At 42.6% G+C, this 19,630-nt stretch overlaps 1 protein-coding gene across 2 annotated transcripts in view; it reads right to left on the reverse strand.

Annotated features, from left to right (window-relative positions):
- Positions 1-19,630, reverse strand: part of RALGAPB (Ral GTPase activating protein non-catalytic subunit beta) — a 1,758,088-nt gene that overhangs the window by 1,401,691 nt on the left and 336,767 nt on the right. For both annotated transcript variants that reach the window (XM_086932393.1, XM_086932392.1), the window contains exon 8: positions 2,811-2,959. In XM_086932393.1, the coding sequence (XP_086788519.1) occupies positions 2,811-2,959 (149 nt within the window). The remainder of the gene's footprint in view (positions 1-2,810; positions 2,960-19,630) is intronic.

Here is a 19,630-nt window from a genome sequence, read left to right on the forward strand (position 1 = left end):
CCTCACGGAGATAACCTGCAATTTGGAATGAGACCCTTAGCGTCTTCAACCAAATGAAGCCATTCTACATTTGTTGAAATAGTTCCAAAAGGCCTAGTTGACTCCAGTGTTCTAAAATTCTGCAACTTGAAAACTTTGCTTTACTACCCTATCTCTTCTGCTGATGGACTTGATTCCAGTCTTCAAAACATCGCGTTTGAAATAGATATGCAACACAAGTCTGACTTAAGATACTAAGGTAACAAGCATTGGCAAAGCCAATATGTCACGGGATCTAAGAGCTGTTGGTGTTGTCAGTTTCTTTTAGCCATGTTGAATAGCAGCGAGTCAAGCAACACAACGGGGAGGAGGGAGTGCAAGCCAAGCAACACAGTGAGGGGTGAGTCAAGCCACGCAACATGGTATGAGTCAGAGAGCGATTGTGGAGAATGTAAACCAGCAATATAATAGGGGGGTGCAAGTCAAGCAACACAACACTCGAGGGGGTGCGGGGCATTTATGATCTTAGAGCCCGTGCACTAGCTGAGCCCTAAAAATATTTGCTGCATAAATCATACAGCATACATCCCGTAAAAAATGAAAAGTTTCTTCAAAATTCGAAAAAGAGTCTTTGTTTTTACCATATGAAATGTACAATCTACATGTATAGTTATGAGTAGCACTTAAAGGAAGTAAAAAAAATGTACCAGACATGAAAAAATGAAGTGACAATAAAAATAACTGATAAAATAGGGTTGTAGGAAGTTCCAATGCTGTGCACATTAATACCACCATTGCTAGAAGCCATAGCAATTTAAATGGAGTTCGGGAGTAAAAAATAAGCATTTCTTTCTAAGCGAGACACTGAATTACTATAATCACTCAGGGCAAACAGCTCAGCAGCTCACAGGAAGACAAAAAGGTAGTGCTTCTCCATGACCACCAGCCTAGGCTCCCAGCCTTTCTATTTGTAGTCACCAGCCCAGTCTTTAACCACCTCAAACTGAACCTGGCTTTTGAAAAACAAAGAATTAATGCCCATGACACCATAGGAGTTTTTTCCTAGCTTGTATGAGCATAGCTTGTCATGCCCTGTCCAGGACCTCCATGGTGGACATTGCGGTCCTCAACAAGAGTAATCAGTGTTGGAAGCTGCATCCTACACTGGGCAGGCCTTCCAAAGCTGTGTTTGTCTTTTGTAACAATTTAACCGATTTTGTTCTTAGAAACCATTTCTCGTGTGTTTTTGTTTGTGCTACAACTAGTATAGAAGTCAATAAGTATGTCATGTCTTGCCTTTGGACACGCCCCTTGCCCCGCTCACTCGCCATATTTAAATGAGTACCTGCACCATTTTTTTCCATTTAAAACACTGCTCACAAGAGCCCCTTTGTGCACTGTTGTATATGACTGGACGTTGGAACAAGCGCTCAACGCAGCAGTAGTTTTCATGTTGTAACTAAGGCCCCTGTTTTACACGAGGCTCAGTTTCACACACGCTTTTTCAAAGACACAACATGAGTGTTTAACATTCATTCCAGTGGAAGGGCAGAGGAGTCAGGCGCCGGTGGGGGCGGGGAGGTTTTGGGGGAGCACGTGTGAGGTGACGCCCCACAGAAGAAGGCAGGCTTCGAAAATGATACTGGTGCTTATTTGTGTAGCACACACCACCAACTGATGCGTCTCCAGGGGTTAAATATGAGCAGTTTATGTTAAGATGCGTGCTGTGATCAAATAAGAAAAAGGCTGAAAGGCTGAGTCGGCCCTTCAGGTGTTCTGCCCGGTGGAAACTGTTCTCTGCAGCACGTACTGAACCCAGTCATCTGTTGGTCTGGCAGTAACCAAGGCGCCTGTGTGCTGCTTTTGGGGTAGGACTCTTTAAATAAAGATTTTCACTGTCTCCCACGACACCCTCCGTTGTTCCTTGATTTTCCGCAGGTTCCAGACATTTTCCTATCAGTGCACGGCGTTTTTCAGTGACGTTTGCTGGAGGTGGGATTGACTGATTAATTCTCAAATACCACCTTGTAGCAGTTGTTGGGTGCAAATGGTGTTCCGGACAGGTGTAGAACGTCCATGCAGAGGGCAGAAGGGTAAACTAGCCCCCACCGTTTAGCATAAATGGAAAGAGGGGCGGGGCTTAAAGCCCGATTCACCAAGCCCCTCAAAAACAAAAAATCTCGCCAGCGAGACTGCGCATGCGCAGCCTACTCAGACGACACCTAAAAAGGAAGTGGAGGCAGAGGTCAAAATGTTCAACTAGGAGTAGCAGATGAAAAATTAGTTCACTTCTTGTAACTGCATTTGGTTTTGTTGTTATAGCTTTATATAACCATTAAGTAAACCAGCTAAATGTGTAGCCACTTTTATGGCTAATATTTATGCAGTATCTTTAGTCACATTGGCTAGCATTTTAAGTAGCACATGTAGGGGAACCAAAGTGGTATGTTTTTAATCACCGTAATGTGAAGTGCCCATTCTCTATTAGCTCCATTTGCAGTCCCATAAGGTACACAAAGTCTTTGTAAATATACTGCTTGATAATTCCTTTTAGGCATAGGCACAGTCAAAGCATCGGGCTATAAAACATTACTTGCTGAAAAAAACAACACAATAACCAACAGCATGGATCAACAGCAACACACAGATGCTAAAATCTCAACTGCTGGGCTACAGGCAGTACTGCACAAAATGAATTGAAATACTTTCATGTCACAAAATATCCATGCCAAAGGGGGCCAAAACATCTTGTCCACTCATTTTAACATGATATCATTATTGCCTATTTTTTTTAAGCCATTCTAGTTCTGAGAGAATACATTGTTACTTACCGTGGTGGCTTTCACGGTTGCTTTATTCACAGTTACAGTACGAAGCCTACGGGTATGAGGCGGAGTTGTATTTGTGGCAGTGCTCTGGGGCATACTTAATCTATTAACAGGCGTAGGAGGAGCGCTATCTGATCGAGGTCTGGTTATACCTGGGAAAAAAAGTTGACGAGTCATTTGACATTGTTACAAATTCCTAAGCTCCTTACACAGAAATTACTGTAAGCTGATATGAAAGAAGTATAAGGAAACTTGGACACCCCCCCCCCCCCCACCCAGCGTTAGACACTCAAGTAAAGTTCAGTTCAGTAAAGTAATGCGTAAAAAAAGCCAGAAAGTATTTTTAGGCAGGCAGGCAATTCTTCGATTACCCTGCATACAACAGAAGAATAAACTGAGCAGAACAAATGGACTCATGCCATGTACAAAAAAATGCATTCACTTAGCCATGATATGAAATAGTCAAAGCTAATCAGAATATTTATGACTAGCAAAGATCTGAAATTACTGCCTGCAATTTATTATGGTTAGCAGCAACTCGTCAAATTCTGCTTTTCTTTTGGGATAACATTACGTTGCACTATTCTACAACACTAAGCACCACTCAGTAATAACTTTAAAATATGCAAATATACATACACGGCTTCATATTTTGTTATTTTAGAGCGCACCTCTGCTTACTTACCAATTTCGAAATTAGGAGGGTGGGTATAACAGACGTTCAATAATTTCATGTCACAACAGCATGTATCAATGGTTTGTGGCAGCTATTGCAGGCTACAATCACTGACGAGATATAGACACCCAAGTTGGAGGATTATTTGAGTGACAAAGGGGAAGCTTAATATAAGGGGAAGCTTAATATGTGGGGCAGCTTTCACTTTGTGAATCTTGTCTTGTGGCATCAAGGAGAGAAGGGAGGACGGTTAAGCAGATAGAGGTTTTGGAGATGATGCATCCTGGCACCCTTCCCCTCCAAATGTCTTCTTTTCAAAAGCAGGAGCAGTTCCTCTGCTATGGCGGAGGAGTGGCGCTACACTGCTGCTACACAGCCGAGGCAACAGAGAAAAATAAAATGATAAAATAATTTATCATTTTCTTTTTCACTGTTGTCTCTGCTGGGTAGCTGCAGAGCAGGACCGCCCTAAGCTTCAGGAGGAGGAGTTGTGGGCACTACTAAGTGCGCATGATGGTTTGGCTTGCCGTCTTAGGCCGGTCAAACCGTCATGCGCACTTAGCTGTGTTGTACAGCCAGGTGGAAAAAAGCCACCGTCTCCCAGGCACTGTATGAGAATGAAACCAGGCCGCTCAAACCAATCCCAGTACTTCTCTCATGCTGGGAATAGTATTCCCAGAATGAGAGAAGCACTAGGATTTGCATCTGGGAGCCTGAGCAGAGGAGCACGAACAAGCGGACCCAGTGTCAGGTAAGCTGTAATTATATATATATACATATATACATACATATATATATATATATATATACATATACATATACATATATATATATATATATATATATATGTATATATATATATATATATATATATATATATATATATATTAATTACCTACTGGCGGTCGCCAGTAGGTAGTTATAGTTAGGATTATTTTCAATAGGGAAATCACAACACTCTATATGAATAACTTTGGCACCGGTTGAGGAATCTGCCTGAAAATTTCCTCAAATTTGCCTCGCGGCGCTCCGGTCCTTGCCTGAAAGTTTGGAGGGGATTCGTGAAGCGGGGGCTGAGAAAAAAGGGGGGTCCCAAAACGTGTTTTCCCCATGTTAATTTCCATAGGGCGGTCGACCTCACTTTTAGTCCGAACGGCTGAATGGATTTCCACGAAACTTGGCAAAATTGTAGGGACTGGTAGCCCAATGTGCCTTTGCTATGTCTCAAGATATGTCCTCCCGTTGATTTTGAGTAATTTAGGTTCAATAAAATATATATATCTATAAGCGCTCCCCGGTACGCGCACCAGGGCGCTAACCAGCGCGCTACGCGAGTTCGCGTGCAGAAACCTGATTGGCTCTCGGGTGTCTGTCAACATTCCAAACAGTCCGGAGCGGCCGCCATCTTGTGTCTCGGTAGGATAGAGACACAAGAGGAGGCAAAAACAAAGAGGGGAATGACCAAAAAGGGGGCCTCGATTTGCGCGGGGGGAGCGCCCGGTACGCGCACTGGGAAGCGGACCGGGGAGCGTACCATGGGGGAAAAAGAATGACAGAGTTTTTTAAAAATGTAGCCTTTTTTTATAAATTGGAGGTAGTTCTGAAAATAACTGTTTTTTTTCCTTCTTTTTGTTTTTTAATATTTGTTTTATTGTTTTTTTGAACATTTTTTACTTTTTTTGGCTTTTCTGAACAGTTTTATATTTTTTTGTATTTCTTATGGGGAGAAACAAAAAACAGAATTATAAACGGCTCAACTGGAGCACAAAAAAAACTGGAAAAAAATTAGGGCTTCTTCGGGCACTTGTGGTTATCACCAGCAATGTTGATGAGGGTAATACTCTTCTCACCATAAGTAATTGTTTTGCCACAATATATGCAAACGAATTTGAAATCACCAAACTTAGTTTGTTTGTTTGGAACCATCTGACTTGCCTCTGGACCCGATGGAGTGGGTTCTTTGGTTGTTGAGGTGCTGGCAGACTATTGTGGAAGGTTTCTGCACAGTTCTCTCACCTCTGCTGCAGAATAGTTATTGGGGCGCAATCATTGCATGTGCCGAATCATTGTGTGATTCCCAAATGAATATTTTTTTGCAGGGTTCCCCCTGGATAGTACAGCGCCACAGAAGAGAGAAGTCACATTTGCAGCGTTTACCTTCTTTGCACCCCTTGGGATTTCAGAAAACTCCCATATAAAGTGCTCCTTAGGTTTCTCCTACACAAGGCTACACTGTGATCAAGACCTGCGGTCGAAACGCGTAGGTGTAGGGGCCTGAATGTAAAGCTCTTGTTTAAATAAAACCCTAATTTTTTACTGAGCGAGTGCGGACAATAGTTCTTTCTTGGTGGCTAATTATTAGCAGGGGGACGTTCATCCCTGCTGTCCGGCACCACCCGTGCAAAGCGTGCACCTTCCAACGAACGTATTGGTGAATAATATATATATATATATATATATATATTCACTGAAAAAACCATAGGTTTTAGGCCATATATAGTTAGGGATTAGCATTTACAAAACCTTAATTTACTCGCACAAAACCATAGAAATTCGCATATATAGTTAGATGCAATAACTATATATCGCGCACCCGCAATCCACTGCTGATGATGTCACATATTACATCATTCATGACATGGTCAGTGACATCACTGATGACATCACTGATGACACCATCCAGTGACTGTATGTTTCTGTAAAGTTAAAATATGTCTTACATATTGAAGAATGAGTGGATGTATAAGTGTCTGGATGAAGGATTTAGTAGGTGCATGACTGACTGTATGAGAGAGTGATTAAATGTGTCTCACTGAGTGCATGGGTTAGTGACTAAACTGTCTTAATTTGTGCATCATTATATCTGTTGTTCTATGAAGTGCTGCATGTGTTAATCAATAGCTATATGAGTAACTATATGGGTTATTGATTGGTTGCCCAAGTATTTGTATGGGAGAGTGAGTGTGTGTGTGGGGGTGGCTGGGAGGTGTGTGACTCTGTGCATACATGTGTGAACAGTTGATTCACTAGATCTATGGGTTCAAAACTGCATGTGGAAACAGCTGTATGGGTGGTTGACTGTGTACGAGTGTATTGGTGAGTGAATGGATATCTCAGTGCTACATGTCAAAGTAAGTACATATGTAAAACACAGTACATGTGAGAGTTCACATATATAAATTACTGTGTATAAGAGCCAGTGAATGTGTGAGTGGCTGAATGGATCATTGAAAACTTGTATCAGGAATTGTATAAGAGAGTAAATATGTGTTAGTATATGTTTGAATAAGTAAGGTGTGTATAACTGTATAGTTGATGAAATGGAGGTGTGATTGATTCAGTGCATGACTGACTAGGTGTGTGAGTAACTCCATGGATGAGTGACAGTCTGTGAGTGTCTGTTTACTCTGAGTGTATCAAAGGTTATATTAGAGTCTGAAGAGGTTGATCGTATTATCACATGATTGATGTCATCAGTGATGTTGTCAGTGATGTCATTTGAGTCGTCATCAGTAATGTCATTTGAGTTGTCATCAGTGATGTCATCAGTGATGTCACTGACCATGTCATGAATGATGTAATATGTGACATCATCAGCAGTGGATTGCGGGTGCGCGATATATAGTTATTGCATCTAACTATATATGCAAATTTCTATGGTTTTGTGCGAGTAAATTAAGGTTTTGTAAATGCTGATCCCTAACTATATATGGCCTAAAACCTATGGTTTTTTCAGTGAATTTCAATGGTTTTTTAATAGCAAATATCTATAGCTGTAACATATATTCTTATTCTAATTCACAAATATATTTTATATTTTTTTTTTAAGCAAAGGACCCAGATGCATTTACAGTTTATCACTAACAATGTTCCAGGCTAATGTATTTTCACGGGAAATTAACAACTGTCCTGCAAGGAAAATATTCCTATTTCGTGAAAAAGGGCGTTTCTTCGTCCCATGAGGGAGCCGTTGAGCAAAAGAGACTCGACCTGCTGTCTTAGTCGCTGATAGGCCTGATCATCGGATTTTTATCGATCACTTTATGTTGCAACAGTGGAAAACAAAACAGCCCTTGCCCATTTATTTTTACAGCATTCCTGCATATTATACCCTACCCCCAAACAGTATTTTGCCTGTTACCATAGTTGTAGTTTATGGAACACTTACGTCAGCACATAGGTTAAAAATTTCACCACAATATGTTGCTAATGAGTGAGCTTCAGCATTATACTTCAAATTATAAATATAATTTCTATTGATGACTGCTACCCCCACAAAAAAACAGACGTATGTACTTTTTTAATTAACTTTTATTAAAACAATAACTGGAACTATAACTAAAATATAACACTACAATAAATAACTAGAACTATAAGTAACAAAACAATATAATAAACAACATATAATATGGAGTCCAAAATAAGTTTTGTAGTTAATCTGCAAAACAAAAAGAAAATTAGTGTTTAAATTTAGATTGAAGTGACTAAATGAGATCAAACATCACAAGTCAAAGTAAAACTTGACAATATTTATATTTTTTAAAATCTTCGCAGTGTGCCTGAAACACTTCCACTGGCATTGTACATGCAGACTTTGGTCCACCCTCTTTATCAATTTTTGCAGTTTGACATATCACGTCCTACATGTGTTATTCATCTCCTACTTTCTCCTTTCAAATTCTCTTGTAAAGACCTTACCAACAAATAAAGGGAACATTTTCTGCATATTTTTAATAAAGCATATGACACAATGCATAGTAACACCGTATTTATTGAATGTTTTGAAATTAATTTTCACAAGTCTTAAAAAAGGTGAATGCAAGATGAGTTACTTGCTGCATATGCAAGACTGCTTTCAAGAGGAGACCCCAATAAAAAGGACTTGTGTGGAACTGCAAGTATGCTGAAGCAGTTGCAGACTAAGAATCCGGTCAACTTTGCAATGGAAGAGTTAAGGAGATTGAGAGCGGCTCCTTCTGCTTCATGAGAAGGCCCGAGTACCAGTGGAGCAACACCGTCAACCTCTAGAGCACAGCCTAATATTTGTCCCCAATTTGAAACTCTTTAAGAGAAAAAGTAAGAAGGTTGGGAGCTTTGTATGCCATCCTAATATCTAATTATCCATAGTTATACAGAGATCCGCCCTGTATCAGACTCATATGTACAAGTGTATATTGTAGATTATCTGCCACGAAAACCTCTCAAGTACCTATATCCGTTACTTTTTAACTTCGTTGAGTAGTCATATTGTGAGTATTTACCTTAAAGTTGTTAATTTTTTATTGATTATTACTCTTTGAGATATTCCCTGTCTACAAACAGAGAAGAATAGGAATATTCTGTCTCCCTTTGCAGATAGTGAAGGATAGGTAATGCGGACTTTTGTCCCCCGTTGTAATCCGTCACACCTGTTTTTCTCCCCATTGATTGATTGATTGGCTGGACATTTATTGTTCAAGGAATAGTTCTTTCGAGGTATTCTCTGTTTGCAAATAACGTGGAATAGAAATATTCTGTCTAGTTTTTGCAAGTAGTGAAGGGTGGGTAATGCGGACCTTTGTCCCCCGTTGTAATCTGTCATACGCATCTACTCCCCACTGATTGAGAAACTAGTTCCACCCGGACCATTTATTAGAGGTACATCATCTGGCTCAACCGGAGAGTACCCCTAATAAAGAAGACATATGTAAAAAACGAAGTAATCACTATATCCTGTTAAACAGAAACTTTAGCATGAAATACACTTGAAAAGAAAGGGAAAGAAATCAAACAAAATCAGTAGGCCACTGATGAGTTTTTGACTTCGCTAGAAATAAGTAACATGGAAGTGGACGTTACGGCAGCCACGAGGTAGCTAGGCTCCACCACCCCACCACTGCTCCAAGCATGTCTGTCCCACCGCCCGCCACGCCCATTAACGGTAACATGAAATAGATACAAATCAGCAGATACCTACCCCCATTACGGAAACTCCCGAAGTGCAACAGGGCCACGGTTACGCCCATCCGGAAGATGAGGCCTCGACACGTGCAGGGCGGAGCCCAGCTAACCGCCATCAGCCGTGGCGTGGATGGGCCAAAATGTACTGGTCTCCCGATTCCCTTCTTCTTCCGCCTTGCAGGCCACGGGGGGGGGGGGGATGTCTTGCCTCTGCCTCCGACCCCCCCCCCTTCTTATCGCCTGGTCCGGACATCACGGATATCAACGCCAGGTGTCGACATGGGGTGCGCTGGGAGGGAGAGGCGGCGCGAACGAGCTGCACCCCCAACGCTCCACTCACCCAACAAAAGGGTTCCTCCACTCTTGCGATGCAGCGGCGCTGCACTCACCCGACAAAAGGTATCGTCCACTATTGAGAGGCAATGATGCTTCGCTCACCCAGCGGGGGTCTCGTCCACTGTTGCGGTGCAACGACGCTTCTAGTTTCCTGCGTCCAGAAACGTTCTCCTCAACTTTGAAGATTCTATAAGAGCCACGGGAGCCCCCGACCCCCGATGGGGAATGACTGCCATGATCACCCACGGAACGACCACGACGTAGCCGCGGGACGTCGGCGCGCTCATGCCGGCGCCGGCCTCAGTCTTGAAATCACCAAAATCCTGCAAGACTACCAACTTGATCAGTTACGGTGGGACACCAGTATGACCCGGTAGGAGAGATTGTTGCCTCCCACCCCACTTTGACTGATGGTTCATGTCGGCAGTCCCCTCTGCTACCCTTCAACGAAAACTTTTGGATTGCCGAAAGAGGTCCCGGTCCAACCACGAGTTGGTGGAGACATCTTGACTATATTTGGACCTTCCTGACCTCACCCAAAATGGCGCCGGTACAAATGAAACTCTCAACTCCTTGTTGTGCCCCGATTGCTCAGCCTTGATATCATGAGATATGTATGCAGTTTTTAGCACATGAATTGATATGGGATAAGACTGATTACACGTTCGAACAATGAATTAATATTAAGTTCTAATGCATCATTGATTACTGTATTTATTATTGAAGGTTGGAATTGTCGACACTAATGGTACTTGCTCACAATGAATTATCGATATGATTTTGTTGCACTTGTCGCACTCTTTACTATGAAATCAACGACAACTGACTTATGTTTTCCACAAATAAATACCCCCCCCCCGCCCATTTACAGTTCCAGCCTGCTCCGTGGCCGGCCCACGGGGTTGTAGGCCCGTATTTGGGCTTCAACATTTTTATTAAAGGTTTTTGAAAAAGCAAACGTAGTTGTAACGCGTAGATTGGTAAGTTTCGAAGAAATGGCCACTGTTTCCGATTTTTTTTTTTTTTTTAAAGCAGGTGAAATCAAGCAGCTCAATTAGTTAAGGGTTAAAAAGTATAATACGCAGAAACATTGAAAATATGAATGGTCCAGGTTTGTTGTATGTGTTTTTCATTTTTGTACAGCATAAAGCAATCGATAAAGATCCTGGTATTTACCCTCTACTTTATATGCTACCTGTATCAGGGAAGTTGTTTTTAATGCCCCTAAGCCACCCCGAAGGAATGTCACCTGGCGCCCCTAGTTCGAACGAAAACGACCCCGTACCACTAAAGGTTATCTCTCTTCCTAAAAAATGACAAAAATTACTTTCTAGGACGTTTTGGACATTGATGATTTTCATATGATCTATTTATTAAAGTAATACTCATCTCTCCGCATGAAATTAATTTTCAACATGCTACACAAGTCAATCTCATCTGCCCAAAGTTCTTTTGCAGATTTGGGACCGTTTCCCTTGCCTCTGACTCACTTATTGCTAAGTCATTGATGGATGTTTTTGCCGAAAGGGGATTATCCACCAAATCTCGAAGTTGTGCTTTAGAATAATTAAGAGGGTGCCACCTCTCCATGTGCCGATGCATGGTATGATTACCATAGCTATATTTTTTTTCGGTCCCTCTCGAGAGTTTTTTTTTTGCAGATGAGGCAGGTAACGAACCTGGCATTAACTTTCTTTTCATGAGAAGGAAAAGAAAAAAATTGCCAGATAAAATTCACTTTCACATGGGACGTTCTTGGCATTTCTTTCAGAAACTTTTACATCACTGTGTCATTTCTTTGTCTATCCTGGTTAAAGCAATGTCATATAAATAGTTGTTTAAAAAGTTTTCTTTTTAACGTGTTTACTTTGTTGGAGCGTTGTATATATTTATAAGTTATTAAAGTGTTATAATCCTACTACTTTGTTGGAGTGCTATATATTTTTAATGTGACACATAATTGTGAAGACTTTGATGTACAAAAAGGCATCCCTGGAATCTTCCGCTTCAGGCTAGGTCCCACACACCCTTACAGTGAGAATCCCCTCCCCAATCACAATACAGGATCGTTATCACATAGTAGGAACGCGTGTGGTTTGACGGATCTCATGAGGTGGCAACCTTGATCTACTGTAACTCCTTTGAACAGGGGTGATTCTTTACAGTTGGGGCCATAAACTACATCCGCAGGGCTAGGTGATAGCCTGGGACCGGCCTGGACAATCGGACACAGAGGAAGAGGAGTGTCAGAGGGTGCAGTAGTGAATAGGGTGAAAGGGAGGTGTCGGGCGGGCACAGGGTGTGATACTCAGGGAAGAGCAGCGCAGATGGGGGGAAGTTTAAGGCCCATGCATGAGAGAGAGAGCAGGGGTGACCAGTGCGTGGAGGAGATGCTTGCGAGGGTGGGGAGCCATGCTGAGGATCTGCGGCGTACAGAGAGTGGGTCTGGTCAAGGCATCTTAAATGGCTGCCGTGCACGACAAAAGTGTGGCATTGGAAAAAAAGCAAGATGGCGCACACAATGTTTATCAATACGGATTAATTTATAACAATTATTTTTAACAATATATTTACTCGCAGTGTCAAAATGGCGATCAACACTTCCTAATTTCCTTCGAATCGAACGTTAACAGAGTTCAAGCGGCAAAAAAGAAAAAAAAAAAAAAACGCTCACCCGCAACCGCTGGAAGACAAGTATCAACATATATGAGCCTCCTCAACCACCCTCAAAAAACATAGGGGGTCAGGATACGTCTCCCATACCCCCTTATACCCAATACTCACATTGCTTTTCCTCCATCTAGTAATTTAATTAAATCGAAACACAAAATGGCGAATTCACGTTTCGCTACCAGTGTGCGACCCGGTTCGCGAACCGAGAAGCGCTTCTACCGCGAAAAATCTAATTTTTTTTATTTGCCCCACGGGACCCTTTAATAACCCCAACATCATTCCTAGGGGGTCAAGAGGGGTCTACCTTGCCCCCTTTCATTAAATTCCCCCTTCGTTTTTCTCCTCCTCTTGTCTCTCGATCCTACCGAGAGACAAGATGGCGGCCGCACCGGACTGTTTAGAATGTTGACAGACACCGGAGAGCCAATCAGCTTCGCTTTGCAAAGCTCCGTTACCCGAAAAGTACGCGATCTGGAGCGCTATCTGGGACGCTGTCACAGATATATCTGTTTTTTTAAACGTTAATTTCTCTAAATCCACTGGAGCACATATATTGAGACCCAGCAAAGGCCCATCGGGCTAACAGTCCCTACAATTTTGCCAAGTTTCGTGTAAATCCATTCAGCCGTTCGAGCTTAAAGTGAGGCCAAAGGCCCTATGGAAAAATGAATGGGAAAAACGCGTTTTGGGACCCCCCTTTTTTCTCGGCTCCCCCTTGATGGAACCCCCCCAAATTTTCAGGGGCTGCTCAGAAACAAAATGTGCCATTTTCCTGAAAATTTCAGCCGATTCCGCCCACAAACGCCAAAGTTATTAGACATAGAATTTTCAAAAGTTCCATAGAGAAAAAATCCTAACTATATATACCCAGGATATATATATATATATATATATATATATATATATATATATATATATATATATTCACAGAAAAAACCATAGGTTATAGTGGATATATAGTTAGGAATTTGCATTTACAAAACCTTGAAAATTCAATGAAAAAACCATTGGTTTTAGGCCATATATAGTTAGGGATTTTCATTTACAAAACCTTATTTTACTCGCATAAAACCATTGAAATTCCATATATAGTTATAAGCGCTAACTATATATCGCGCACCCGCAATCCACTGCTGATGATGTCACATATTACATCATTCATGACATGGTTAGTGACATCACTGATGACATCACTGATGACATCTCAAATGACATCACTGATGACATCACTGATGACAACATCCAGTGACTGTATGTTTCTGTAAAGTTAAAATATGTCTTACATATTGAAGAATGAGTGGATGTATAAGTGTCTGGATGAAGGATTTAGTAGGTGCATGACTGACTGTATGAGTGAGTGATTAAATGTGTCTCACTGAGTGCATGGGTTAGTGACTAAACTGTCTTAATTTGTGCATCATTATGTCTGTTGTTCTGTAAACTGTTGCATGTGTTGATAAGTAGCTATATGAGTAACTATATGGGTTATTGATTGGTTGCCCAAGTATTTGTATGGGATACTGAGTGTGTGTGTAGGTGGCTGGGAGGTGTATGACTCTGTGCATAGATGTGTGAGCAGTTGATTCACTAGATGTATGGTTTCAAAAGTGCATGTGGAAACAGCTGTATGGGCGGTTGACTGTGTGCATGAGTGCATTGGAGAGTGAATGGATATCTCAGTGCTACATGTCAAAGTAAGTACACATGTAAAACACAGTACATGTGAGAGTTGACATATATAAATAACTGGGCATAAGAGCCAGTGAATGTGTGAGTGGCTGTATGGATCATTGTGAACTTGTATCAGGGATTGTATAATAGAGTAAATATGTGTTAGTATATGTTTGAATAAGTAAATTTTGTATAACTGTATAGTTGAGGAAATGGAGGTGTGATTGATTCTTTGCATGACTGACTAGGTGTGTGAGTAACTCCATGGATGAGTGACAGTCTGTGAGTGTCTGTTTACACTGATTGTATCTAAGGTTATATTAGAGTCTGAAGAGGTTCATCGTATTATCACATGAATGATATCATCAGTGATGTTATCAGTCATGTCAAATGAGATGTTTTCAGTGATGTCATCAGTGATGTCATTTGAGATGTCATCAGTGATGTCATCAGTGATGTCACTAACCATGTCATGAATGATGTAATATGTGACATCATCAGCAGTGGATTGCGGGTGCGCGATATATAGTTAGCGCTTATAACTATATATGGAATTTCAATGGTTTTATGCGAGTAAAATAAGGTTTTGTAAATGCAAATCCCTAACTATATATGGCCTAAAACCAATGGTTTTTTCATTGAATTTTCAAGGTTTTGTAAATGCAAATTCCTAACTATATATCCACTATATCCTATGGTTTTTTCTGTGAATTTCATTGGTTTTTTAATAGCAAATATGAAAAGCTTTAAAATGTCAAGTACGTGATAGATGAAAACATTTTCGTATTTATGCACGCTGATGTGCTTTGAACGCTGCACCCCCCCCTCCCCTCTTTTGTCTTAGTAGTACTCTCTCTTTGCAGATAGTGAACGGTAGTTAACGCAAGCCTTTCCCCCCTTTTTAATCCGTCGTGCCTGCTTGTCTCTCCATTTGATTGATTGTTGTCCAAGCATTTACTGTTTTAGAATTGGTTCTCTTTGGATCATTCTCTATTTACAAACAAGCACAAAGTCGCAATACTCTGTTTAGTCTTTGCAGATAGTGAAAAATCGTGTAAAAAAAATAAAAGTAATCGAGCAAAATCAGTAGGCCACTAATTGGATCTCTTTTTGACCTCGCTAAAATAGAAATATTAGGAACAACCATACATGAGAAATACGAAAATAGTGAGATGAACTGAGCTCCACACCATGAGGGCTGCAAGACAGCTCGGCTCCATCACCCATCCCGCACAAAATAACGACAAACCCTATGCAAATATTAAAAATATAGACAACACACCAGCAAAGAAACAGGGTAAAACATTTTATTAAAAAACTATTTACATAACGTTGGTTTATAAGATGATATCAGTAGTGGACCGATGTGTGAATAGATCGAAAGCAGCACAAGGCTCCAAGATCCGGATGGCAAGCTCCTGGATGTTGGGTGCCATAGTTTAGAGTTCTGAATTTGAGCCTTTTTCAATGCCTGTGCTTTGTTGAATCAAAATGGCGGCTTGACACAAAGCTGACTCAAGTGTTGCTACTGATGCTATGCAGACCAAAACTGGTTTTCAGTTTGTACATTTTTCTAGATTTTTCAATCCAAGTTTGGTTGACTTTGTAAAACGATGGCTTCAAATTTTCAACATACGGTGTGGTGGCGCTGACTGGGAGGGGGCGCTTCGCTCCTGCCCCCTCCCCAAGTAAGATTTTCATACGTGAAAGTACGTTAATGGTTTTGGTCCCTGAGATGCTTCGATGTCACTGCCATTCTCAAATAGCATAAGTTCTGGATGTTGGGTGCCATAGTTCAGAGTTCTGAGCAGCGCTTGTAACACTGTCTGAAGCTTATTTCCACCTACTGCAGCTTCACTATTCTCAAAGTAAGTGAGTGTCGTTTGTGGACCTGACTGCATTAGAAAACTTGGGCGGTGTGATGGCCATGGACTCGGAGAAGACGCTTGGCTCCGACACCCTCCCCAAGTCTTATAGCACTGGTGTAGCCTGAGATCGCCCCCGACATAGGCGGCCGGCTCCCGGGGTCCGGCGGAACTTTTTGCCTTTTGATGACTCTTCAATTCTGGACCTTGTCCCACAATCCGTTTCACCTGAAGACAAGCTGTAGTGGGGCGCCCCTTTACCGTTTTAGTTGCCATTCCGCCCGCTTTTGCTACACTGTGCCTCTTCCGCCATTCAGCTGTTTACCGCCCGCTCTTGCGACTACAGCGTCTCGCTCACCATGTAGTTGAGTTGCTCCCGCTCTTGCGGTGCAGCGATAGGCGGCTGCCACATGGCTCTCAAAATGGCGGCCGGCTCTTCGGTTTTGGGCCTGGTCCACTAAAATGGCCCTGGGACACATTGGAACTCGGACGCTTCCCTGATAGGGCTTGGGTCCCATTCTCGAAAAGCGTCCCCTCAGCCGTGAAGATTCTACAAAAGTCTTGGGGGCCTCCGACTCCCGCAGGCTTCTGGTGGGGAGCGGCTGCCATGATTGCTCGTGGAATGGCCACGACGGAGCTACAAGATGGTCGTGGTCTCATGCTGACGCCAGCTTTAGTCTGAAACATCCAGAAACACTGTAGACTACCAATTCGATCAGTTCCGGTAGCGCCCCAACATGACCCGGAAGAGAAGAACTTGCCCTCCCCTCTTTGACTGATGGTTCTTGTTGCCTGTCCCCTCTGTTGTCATTTAACAGAACTTTTTGGACTGCTGAAAGGGGTTGTGTTCTGAACGCTGGTTGGTGGAGACATTTTGACTATATTCTTGACCTACGTTGTCGCGTAATGCGTTATATGACACGCCGCGTTAGCGCACCCGGAAGTGATCCGAGGCGCGGCGCGCAGCGCGTAACGTAAGCATAACAGGTCATGTGACTTGTTAATAAAACTTTTCATTGGTTCATTTTACTTTTGTTAATTTAATGATGAAAAGCTTGGTCATATGACCTAAAAATTACGCTTTTTATTGTTTTCGAATATTTTTTTTTCAAACATATGTTATAATATTCCAGGCTAATGTACTTTCCCGGAAAATTTACAACTGTCTTGCAAGTAAAATATATTCCTTTTTCGAGAAAAAGGGCGTTTCTTCCTTCCATGACGGAACCGTTGAGTAAAAGAGATTCGGCCTGCTGTCTTAGTCGCCGATACGCCTGATTATCAGATTCTTATCGATCACTTTATGTTGCAGACATGAAAAACACAACTGCCCTTGACCATTTATCTTTACTGCGTTCCTACATATTATACCTTTTATCCGTCATGTAATTGGACTGCTTTATTTCACTTGCCTTTTACTGATTCGAAAACAGTGACTAAAAGTAAAAACTTTACCAATGTAAATACTACTACCGTGTTTTGTTTTAAAAACCTTTATTGTGAAAATGTCAGTATACAAATACGGGCCTATAACCACGTGGGCCGGCCACGGAGCAAACTGAAATCGTATATGATGAGGAGACATTTACACTGTAGAGGAACGTAACGAGCGGGCCATTAGGTTGCAAGAACTAAGGTGTCTAACAGTTGCGGAATCGGTGGACATACATTTTGTAATTAAAATAGGACAGGGCCACTTACAATAACATTTTCTAGATATACATTTGCGGGCAAGGAGTTACGAGTCCCATTTATACCGGCGCCATTTTGGGCGAGGCCGGGCAGGTCCAAGATATAGTCAAAATGTCTCCACCAACCATCGGCCAGACCAGAACCCCTTTCAGCCCTTTATGCTACAAGATGGTGTCTTCCATTCAGAAAATATTGTTGGCAGCATTTTGAAAGGAAACAGAAACAGCCGTTCTCCTAGTGAGTTTCACATTGTTACATTTAGGAAGAATGTTGAAGAGTAGTATGTGGAAAATCTGAAGCCATTTTTCTACAAACTCTTAATCAGACTTGGATGGAAAAAAAAAACATGAAGAATGTACAAACTGAAAACCAATTTTTGTCTGTATAGCATCAACAGTAACGCTTGAGTCAGCTTTGTGTCAAGCCGCCATTTTCATTCAATCAATAGCGTCCCCCTGCACACATTCAGGGACCTGGTCGTGTCTTCAGATGAAACGGATTGTAGGAAAAGAAGCAGAAAGGAAAAGGCAAAAAGTTCCGCCGGACCTCGGGAGCCGGCCGCCTATGTCATGTGCGACCTTTGGCCACACAAGGGCAATAGTGAAGCTGCAGCAGATGCAAATAAGCTTCAGACAATCTTACAAGCACTGCTCAGAAATCTCAACTGAGGCACTCAACATCCAGGACTTGCCATTCGAATCTTGGCGCCTTGTGTTGGTTCCGACCTATTCACACATCGGTCCTGGATCTCGGCGCGTTCGACTCACTGTACCGCAACAGTGACCGCAATTCAGCTGGACAAGCCGCCATTTTCATTCACTCAATAGCGTCCCCCTACACACATTCAGGGACCTGGTCGTGTCTTCAGATGAAACGGATTGTAGGAAAAGAAGCAGAAAGGAAAAGGAAAAAAGTTCCGCTGAACACCACCTTGGGCAATAGTGAAGCTGCAAAAGGTGCAAATAAGCTTCAGACAGTCTTCAACTTACTCTGATTCTTATAATAAACTTCAGATAGTCTTACAAGCACTGCTCAGAACTCTCAACTGAGGCACTCAACATCCAGGACTTGCCGTTCGGATCTTGGCGCCTTGTGCTGGTTCCGACCTATTCACACATCGGTCCACTACTGACATCACCTCATAAGCCAACGGGGCACCCCACGCCGACTTTCGGCGCAGCATTGTAGGATGGCCACACCAGTGCGGCAACTTGCTGGACACAACATCGGGGCCATCCAGATCTCGGCGCGTTCGACTCACTGTACCGCAACAGTGACCGCAACTCAGCTGGACACGCCGTCTTTCGGCGCAGCATTGTAGGATGGCCACACCAGTGCGGCAATTTGCTGGACACCACCTCGGTGCCATCCGGATCTCGGCGCGTTCGAGTCACTGTACCGCAACAGTGACCGCAATTCAGCTGGACACGCCGTCTTTCGGCACAGCATTGTAGGATGGCCACACCAGTGCGGCAATTTGCTGGACACCACCTCGGTGCCATCCGGATCTCGGCGCGTTCGAGTCACTGTACCGCAACAGTGACCGCAACTCAGCTGGACACGCCGTCTTTCGGCGCAGCATTGTAGGATGGCCACACCAGTGCGGCAATTTGCTGGACACCACCTCGGTGCCATCCGGATCTCGGCGCGTTGTGCTGCCTTCGGCCTATTCGCACATCGGTCCGCTACTGACGCCGCCTCACGTGCCAACGGATTTTCTACGCTTTTTGTAGCCCTATGCCGCATAACAGGTCATGTGACTTGTTTATAAAACTTTTCATTGGTTCATTTTACTTTTGGTTTCCTAAAGATGGAAGGCTTGGTCATATGACCTAAAAATAACACTTTTCATTGGTTTAGAACATTTTTTTTTCCCAAACGATGAAAGCCCCACCTTGTTTCTGGATCATTCAGACTGAAGCTGGCGTCAGCATGAGAGCACCACCATCTCGTGGCTCCGTCGTGGTCAT

The sequence above is a fragment of the Lissotriton vulgaris genome, chromosome 7 (assembly GCF_964263255.1).
Source record: "Lissotriton vulgaris chromosome 7, aLisVul1.2, whole genome shotgun sequence".
Taxonomy (NCBI): Eukaryota; Metazoa; Chordata; class Amphibia; order Caudata; family Salamandridae; genus Lissotriton; species Lissotriton vulgaris.